General features: G+C 49.7%; 1 protein-coding gene across 1 annotated transcript in view; it reads left to right on the forward strand.

Moving 5' to 3' along the window:
- Nucleotides 1-3,334, forward strand: part of DES (desmin) — a 7,487-nt gene extending 4,153 nt beyond the window's left edge. The window contains exons 7-9 of the mRNA XM_012642543.1: nucleotides 660-703; nucleotides 2,269-2,351; nucleotides 2,556-3,334. Coding sequence (XP_012497997.1) covers nucleotides 660-703; nucleotides 2,269-2,351; nucleotides 2,556-2,597 — 169 coding nt within the window. The 3' untranslated portion in view covers nucleotides 2,598-3,334. The remainder of the gene's footprint in view (nucleotides 1-659; nucleotides 704-2,268; nucleotides 2,352-2,555) is intronic.
- Nucleotides 3,335-8,743: the final 5,409 nt, after the last annotated feature.

Here is an 8,743-nt window from a genome sequence, read left to right on the forward strand (position 1 = left end):
AAAAACATTGAATTGTACATTAAAGATCTGTGCATTTCACTATATGTAAACTTAACCTCAATTTAAAATAGGTCAATTACTCCAAAAACTGGTACCCCTTGATACTTATAAAAATAATAATTTGCGAAAATTTTAAAAAGCAGCAGACATGTTTAGATAGACGTTTACACCTAAAGGAAAACTTCAGATTTCCTAGAATGATATCTACATACGGACGGCCTTTGAAGGTAGCTAAAGGAGTGTTGCATTTTCCCAGCCTTAGGCATAAATGGTCAGCTCCCGGAACTGGCCTGGCTGGAGGGTGCGCACACACAATGTATGTCACCCACAGCTGCTACTGTTACATCCTGCAGTGCCGGGGACAAGAAGGAAATCTTGGTGAACTGGAGGGCGCGGTAGGGTTGGGTGTCCTGGTATCATGCCAGCAGGCCAGAGTTGAAAATAAATGATCCTTCCAGAAGGGACTACTCCTGGGACAGATGCAGTTGGCCTTTCACTCCATTCCCTGAGCAGTGTGGGTAATGGGAGTGTTGGGGTCAGTGGGACTGGGACAGCTAAGGATAGTGATTGGGGAGGACCAGGGCTAGCCTTGATGGGTGGTCACAGGGAGAGATGGGAGGGTCCTTAACTCTTTGGGGGCTTGGTCTCTCCCTTTTCAGGATCAACCTCCCTATCCAGACCTTCTCTACCCTCAACTTCCGAGGTGAGTGTGTGCTAGGAGGCAGAGGTTGAGGTCACAGGGGCCAAGAGTCCAGCATGGGCGCTCCCCAGGGCCAGCCGGGAGGAGAGGATGGGACTATGGGGCCAGGGCCAGGCCTGGGGACTGGAGACTGGAGAAGAGAGAGGGGGCCATTGCGGGTAGGTGGGGCAGTTTAGATAGAGGCAGAGAAGGCACCTTCTGATGGAGCTTTTTATCTGATTGTTTTGTGTTGTATTTTATTTACCACATCTCTTGCGCCTTCTGGGAGTAGTACTGGGCTTCAGGAAGCAGCCTCTGTTCTGAATCCCAAACTCTGAAAGTAGCAGGGATGTCCTTGGGGGCCTGGCCGTAGATGCATCTCATACTCCCTGGGCTAGAAGGCACCCACTGCCCATTGTCTGTTTGGCATGTTGCCAAGCGACCCCCCAACACCCAGCTGTTTGTTGAACACCTCCAGTTTGCTGGAGCAAGATGTTGGATGCACGTTTGAAAAAATGAAGCCAAATCTTAGCAAAGCCAAACAATGAAAAGAGCGAGCTCTTAGGGCATTCTGCCACCCTGACATTAGTAATATGCAGATCGAGTGGCTTTCCAACCCCAGAGAGCAGAGAAACACATGATAATGATGCATTAGGAAAGCAAGTCGAAGTCCTTGGCAGCTTCTCCTTTCCTAGATCAAATCTTTTATATCTTCGATGTTCATTTCCATCAGGAAAAAATACACGCTGTGCTCCACCAAGTTGCAACATTTATCACAGGCTAGTTGCTTGCTAAGGAGATTCGTGAACACCAAACTCATAATACCAAGGACCTAAATTTGACCCTGCCTATAAACTCAGAACCTCTATTTTCTGTTAGTTGTTTATATAGACACCAAGTGCGAGTCTTGCATTTAAAACTGCACAGTGCAAAAAAAAAAAACAGAGAGAGAGAGAGAAGAAAAGAAAAGAAAAAAACCTGCATGCTGATTTTTCAAATCGATAGCTCTGTGGCTGTGATAGGGCAAGCACCATTGTTGCCATTTCACTCAGTTTCCTCATTGGGGAAACTGAGGCAGAGAGGTCAAGTGGCTGACCATCAGCACAATGAATCAGTGGCTGGCTCCTGCTCCGTCTCACTTTCATTAAGACATCAAGTTGCTCGTCCCAAGTCTTAAAGAGGGACAGGTACTATAAGGTCTTCCAAAAGAATGTCTTGAGACTGGGCTTTGGGGTTCCACTTGGAGGAGGGGAGCTCCAGAGTATACATCCGTGCAGAACTTTCCTGGAACCCAGAGGTGGAGAGCAAGCAAGGAGGTGTGGGTCTCCTCTGCCCTCCTTTGCCACCTGCCCCATCCCCACGCACAGAGCATATCTGTTGGTTCCTGAGTCCCAGGGACTGCAGAGCCACCTGCTGGGTGCTGGGCTCAAGGAGAGGTACTAAAGTCTTGTTGAAGAAGTAACAAGCCCATCTTGAGGGGGTGGGAGTCTGCTAGGGTTCTGCCCAACGTGGCCAGGGATGGAGTCCCAGTCCCTGGTACAGCCCTGCCTGGACTTGGTCTAGCTGAGCACGTGATGGCTCTATTACAGAAACCAGCCCTGAGCAAAGGGGTTCTGAGGTCCATACCAAGAAGACGGTGATGATCAAGACCATCGAGACCCGGGATGGGGAGGTGAATGGTCTGCATGGTCCCCTTACCCTTGGTGGGGGCTTTGGATGTATCTGGGGGTACTGTCTTCCACCAGCTTCACTGGTTCGGGCCCCTGGCTGGGAGGGGGTTGAGAGGGGTCCTGCTGCCCTGGGGTGGGGGCGGCTCAGGTCTAAGGCTCCATCCTCTGGCTAGCACCAGCTTGACTGGGCTTCTCTTCCTCGCTAGGTCGTCAGTGAGGCCACACAGCAGCAACATGAGGTGCTCTAAAGCCAGAGACCTGCTGCCGCCAGAGACCGTCCTCGCCCCTGTCCTCACTGCCTCCTGAAGCCAGCCTCCTTCCAGCCTAGGACACCTCCCCTCACTGCCTCTGACCCTTCCTCACCTACCATCCCCTCATGGTCCCCACAGGGGACATGGCCCATCCCTGCCTGGCCACAGAGAGTACCCCAGCCGCCTCTGCAGACCCCAGCCGTGAGTCCTGGCTGTTGGAAGTGAGTGAGCCTGGCTCTTGTGCTGGACGGAGCCCAAGCTAGAGCAGTGACCCTGCCCCTCCCACCTCCGTGACCTCAGGCACTAGCCTCTGGCTTTGGAGAGGGCCCCAGAGCAAGGTGTTGGGACACTGCAGGGTCAGGACTGAGCCCTGTGGACCTCCCCAACCCCCAGCCTGGGAGAGAGAAAGGGCATTCTCCTCAGCAAGCTGGGCAGGAAGCCATGGACTGGATCCTGTGGACACTGGGGGGCTTGAAATTGTCCCCATGGTCCCTTTCCTTTCCCCAGCCCAGGGTGGACTTAGAAAGCAGGGGCTGCAAGAGGGAACCCCCGAAGGTGCCGGATGTGGGAGCAGGAGACTGAGAAGGAGAGAGGGTAGGTGAGATGCTGGAGAGGAGAGGAGAGAGGCAGAGAGCGGTCTCAGGCTGGCGGGAGGGGCACCCACCTCCCCACGCCTGCCCTCCCCCGCTGCAGGGGCTCTGGACAGAAACAATAAAGACATAAGCACAAGCCAAGCATGCCCCTGCTGTCTGGACTGCTGGGTCTCCTCTGGGGGCCCCAGGGCTCTCTTGTGCCACCCATCACCCTGAGATAGACTATCCCCCCAGGCCTTGCACCAGCTTCTGTTCCCAGAGCCGCCCAGCCTTGCTGTATGCCTGCAGCACACGGGGCAGGGAGGGCTAGACAGGGGTTTTTGTTGGGAAACCACACATACCTCCTGGTAGGCCCCACTTCCCGGACTGCCCCCTTATGCCCCTGACCCCACCTTCAGGTCAGCAGGGCCAGGGACACCACCTGCTGTTCTTTTCTAAGAACATGCTGCTCCCTACCTACTGGCTCTGAAGTTGGGCTCCCTCAGTCCCTTCTCCAAAAAAGCCAATGGCCTCATTCCATTATCCCTTCCTGAGACCCTTTTGTGCACAGGGGCCAATTCAAGAAAAGTGATATTCAGAAAAAATGGAAAGATCTATATTGTGCTTGGATAGGAAGGCTCAATACTCTAAAGGTGCCAATTCATCCTCCATTCCTTTATAATTCCAATGCAATGCAATCTCAACTAAAATACCAAAGGAAAATGTTAAGAGAACTGGCGAAGATGGGTGGGGTGGGGGTGGGAGGGTATAGGACATACAATAAAAAATTAGGAATCATGGGATAAAACATCGAAATATACTATGACGTAATGATAACTAAAACAGATTTGTTAATGAAGAAGAAATATACAAATATTAATGGGAAAAATAGAGTGTTTAGAACAAGACTCATATACATATGAGATACACATACATTAAAGGAAGCATTTCAAATCTGTAGGAAAACCTAAATAATTCAATATAGGGTTGGGGGGGGACAATTGGGTAGCCAAGGGGTGGGCTGGGGGCAGGAGTGAAGGCTGTCTCTCTTTCTACTCTCTCTAAAAAATATATTCTAGTAGACCAAAGATTTAGGAAAAAACTCCATGGGTCCAAGCAGGCCTCAGCCTTCAAGTTGCTCCTTCCAGATTTAAGGAATTATCCTTTAAAGGAGGTGGGAAAAGGGTAGAGATGACAAAGATAATAAACTCAGTCTGTAGGTGAAATAAACCTAACAGAATTTTAGTCTTAAAGTCCCTCATCTTACCTTCCAAACTGGCTTTTTCAAGAAACTTCCAAAAGCCTTTCTGGTGTCTCTTTCTCCACCTCCTTTAATGCAACCCTCACTCACAAGGTGCCCCTCGCTCTAAGAAGGACCCCTCTCCACGATATTCTTCACCTTTGCCCTGGGAAGACCTGGGGGCTACAGGCCAGGTCCCCCCACTCCACCATGGTGATTCACGGTCATTTCCTTCCTCCCAGTGCTTGAATGGGGTGAACAGGCCCCAGAACTACCCCAATCCACCTGTAGAGAAACTCCATAATGCCTCTCTCAGAAAATGAGATTGGAAGTAGCATTTCCAGTGTCTTCATGCTGGATGGAGGAGGAGGGATGGGTAAGGGGCTTTTCCTTGTGCCTGTTGGGGGCCCTGGACCTGAGCTGGCCTCTCTGTGAGGGAAACACCTGGGTGGGGCTGGGCCAGGTGGATAAGAGGTGGTGTGTATCTGTGAGTACTTTCTGGAGTTCTTGGCTCCCTCCTCTTTCCCCTGAATGAGCTAAGTGCACTCATCTGTTCCACTAGGGATAAAGGGACACATAGATCAGGGAAGGTTTTGGAGGCAGCAGCCCCCTGAAAAAAATGCTTCAGTACAGACTAGTCACTAAGGTGGAGGGAATGTAAGAATCTTAGACTCTCAGAGTCAGACCTCAGAAGTCTCCCAGGAAATGACCGCCACAGTGCAGAAATCCCCTTCCCAGGGCCGGGCGAGGAGGCTCACGCCTATAATCCTAGCACTTTGGGAGGCTGAGGTGGGAGGATTACTTGAGCTCAGGAGTTCCAGACGAGCCTGAGCAAGAGTGAGACTCCCATCTCAACTAAAAATAGAAAAATTAGCCGGTGTCATGGCGTGCGCCTGTAGTCCCAGCTACTTGGGAGGCTAAGGCAGGAGGATTGCTTGAGCCCAGGAGTTTGAGGCTGCAATGAGCAATTAATATGATGAGGCCACTGCACTCTACCTGGGGTGACAGAGCGAGACTCTGTCTCAAAAGAAAAAAAAAAGAAAGAAAAGAAATCCCCTTCTCAGTCTTTCCCCAACATCCTTGATGAGCATTCATCAAACTGCCTGAATGTCACCAGTGTCAGAGGGCTCACTACTTCTATGGTGGCCCCTGGGGACAACTCTGAAAGAAAGCCTTTCCTTATTAACGGGCCTGTCTCCTGTGACTACTACCCACTTGTCCTCAAAGAAGAAGGCCCAGAGCCGCCCTCTGTCCCCCAGGGGGAGGTATTTTCTGTGCAAAGCCTTCCTGGAACTAGAAATTCTGGTTGTAAGCTTTGCCTGTCTCCTTGGGAGCTAGACAGTGACCTAAAGAACCCAGGGAATGGACAAAAACAAACCAAACCAAACACCAAAAAAGATTTGTGTTTCATGTAGTCATATACACACAACCAGATCTTCGATGCACCCCTCCCACAACAACCCCCCCATCACCTCCATGGCAAAACCTCTCCCTGCTCCTTGGGGTGCTCTAGCGTCTTCTCCTTCAAGACTCTGAACATTGGGAAATAAGAGAGCTCAGAAGACTGATCAGCTTCCCACTGGACCCAAGGGACCAGGCCCAGACCAGCTCTAGCTCCAGTGGGTAGGGGGGCAGGAAGGATTGTGAAGGTAGATAGGGCCACATGCCAGGAACTGAGGGCTCAGTAGGCATTTTCCTACCCTGTCTGTCCACTCTGGCTACCTTCCCACCCCCTGTCCCTTGAGACCCCTGCCCCATTCTACCCATTCATCTCCTCCCTTCTTCCTTTCACCAAAAGCTCTCGCCCAGAGCACATATGCAAATGCATCAGTGACCTTTGATTTAACACTTAAAATGTCAGCTACCCAAGCGTAGGGTTTTTATCCATTTTATTCACTACTCTATCCTCTGTGCCCAGAAGAGTGCCCAGAAGAATAGTAGGTACTCATTAAATACATAAATACTTGTTGAATGAATACCTACTATGCACTTTTACTTACTTTTCTCTAAATTAAATATTCACCAGGAAGGGTTGATGGCCTCCACTTTATTCACTGACTTAATGAACCTTTACTGAGATTTTCCCATGTGCCAGGCAAATGGTACATCATTATGGCTTAGAAGAAATGCCCCATGGCCCAGAGAGGTGGGGTGACCTGCCAAGGTCACACAGCAGTCTGTAGCAAAGGAAGACTGGGCCTTCAGAGTCCTTGGCCTCTGGAGCCAGGATCTCTTTCCATGACACCATAGGCTTGTGATCAAAAGGCAGGTCAGACTGGCAGCACACACCCAGCCTGGCGCCAGCCTGCAGGCACTGTGGGGCCCATAGTAAGGGACAGACAAGTGTCTTGCTGTCAGCTGCCCTGGGTGACCAGCCTGGCCAGAGCCCTAACTGCTTCCAGCTGTCACAGCTAGTGGGGGCTCCTCCCAGGAGAGGGCGCCAGTGACTTGCGTGGGCCTGTGCCCTCCCTACCCAGGCCCACAGACCCCCAGAGTGCAAATCAATGAATGCCCCAATTACGGATCTAGGAAGGCAGAGGACAAGCTGTGTTCCAGGCTCTGTGCCAGGCCCTTTTAAATAATTAATATTCATTTTAATATTTAATATAATAATTTAGTGCCATCACAACAATGTAAGTTAGATCATGTAATTCCTATGCTCAAAACTCTGAGATGACTTCCCATTTCACTGGGAATAAAAGCGTTATGACCCGCAAGATGCTAGGCCATCTGGCCCCTGCTACCTGTCTGACCCATTTCCCTCCACTCTCCCCTCTCTCCCTGCAGCCTCACTGGCCTTCTTTTTTTTTTTTGAGACAGAGTCTCACTCTCTTGCCTGGGGCGAGTGCCGTGGCGTCAGCCTAGCTCACAGCAACCTCAAACTCCTGGGCTCAAGCAATCCTACTGTCTCAGCCTCCCGAGTAGCTGGGACCACAGGCACACGCCACCATGCCCAGCTAATTTTTTCTACATATATTTTTAGCTGTCCAATTAATTTCTTTCCATTTTTTGGTAGAGACGGGGTCTCGCTCTTGCTCAGGCTGGTCTCGAACTCCTGAGCTCAGAACTATCCGCCCGCCTCGGCCTCCCAGAGTGCTAGGATTACAGGCGTGAGCCACCGCGCCCGGCCCTCACTGGCCTTCTGTCTCTTCTTGAAGGCGTATTTCCACCTCTGTCTGAAACGGTCCTCCCCAGAGGCTTGCACTATTTCCTTCCTTACTACAGATTGGCTCAAATGTTCCTGGCGAGGCCGACTCCAACCACCCTCTTTGAAAGCGCAATCTCCCACCCGACTTGCATCAGCCGTACCCTGCGAAGCTCTGTCCACAGTACTTGTCTCCTTCTAAAATCTTTACAGTTTCTTTATTTGTTTATATTTGGTATTTGTCTCTCTTCTCAAATATAAGCAACATAGGGGCAGGAATCCTTTTCTCTTTTGTTCACTGATACATCTCTAGTCCCTACTACAGTGCCAGGCACATAGTGGGACCTCAAAAATGTTTGTCGAATGAATGAATAAATAAACCCTGAACTGGGCTACCTGAATATTATAGATGAGGAAACTGAGGCTTAGAGACATTAATTGACTTGCTTAAGATCACATGGTTAATTTATTCAACCAACCAACTAACCAGCCAACATTTACGGACTACCCACTGCATTCCATGCAAATTTGTTAGATACAATGTTGGGTAGCTTTGGGTTATTAGCTTTTAAAAAGTCTCTATTCCTTTGTTCTTGATGTATCATCTGTTTGCAATGCCTTCCTCCACATTTTTACCTTTTAAAATTCAATTTACATTTTAGAATTGAATTCATCATCAATGGTTGCCAGGGGTTGGTGGAGAAGGGTGTGGTTGACTACAACGGGGATGCACAAACGAATAGTTAGGGTGATGGAATTGCTCTGTGTGGTCCCAGGATGCCTGATTCTATGCATTTGTCAAAACCTGGAGAACTGCACATCACAAAAGGTAAGTTTTAATGTATGCAAACTAGGAAAAAATATTCCTCAAGGCTCTTAATTTCTCTCTATATATAATTTAGTGTTTAAATTGTATCTTCTGTACCCTCTCCAAACACACACACACATACATACACGCATACTTTGACTTCAGTATCCTAGAATAAGGGTGGGGGATGAGGAGGCAAGGTTAAAGGTACTCTTCTCTGTCATTCCTTTCAGCCTTCTCTGGCTTCATGCCTTAGAGCTCAAGATCAGGCCTGGGTCTGCCATCTGGACTTCTTTTTTTTTTCTTTCTGGAGATGGAGTCGTGCTCTGTTGCTCAGGCTAGAATGCAGTGGCGTGATTATAGCTCCCTGCAGCCTTG

The sequence above is a fragment of the Propithecus coquereli genome, unplaced genomic scaffold (assembly GCF_000956105.1).
Source record: "Propithecus coquereli isolate 6110/MARCELLA unplaced genomic scaffold, Pcoq_1.0 Scaffold18, whole genome shotgun sequence".
In the NCBI taxonomy this organism is placed as follows: domain Eukaryota; kingdom Metazoa; phylum Chordata; class Mammalia; order Primates; family Indriidae; genus Propithecus; species Propithecus coquereli.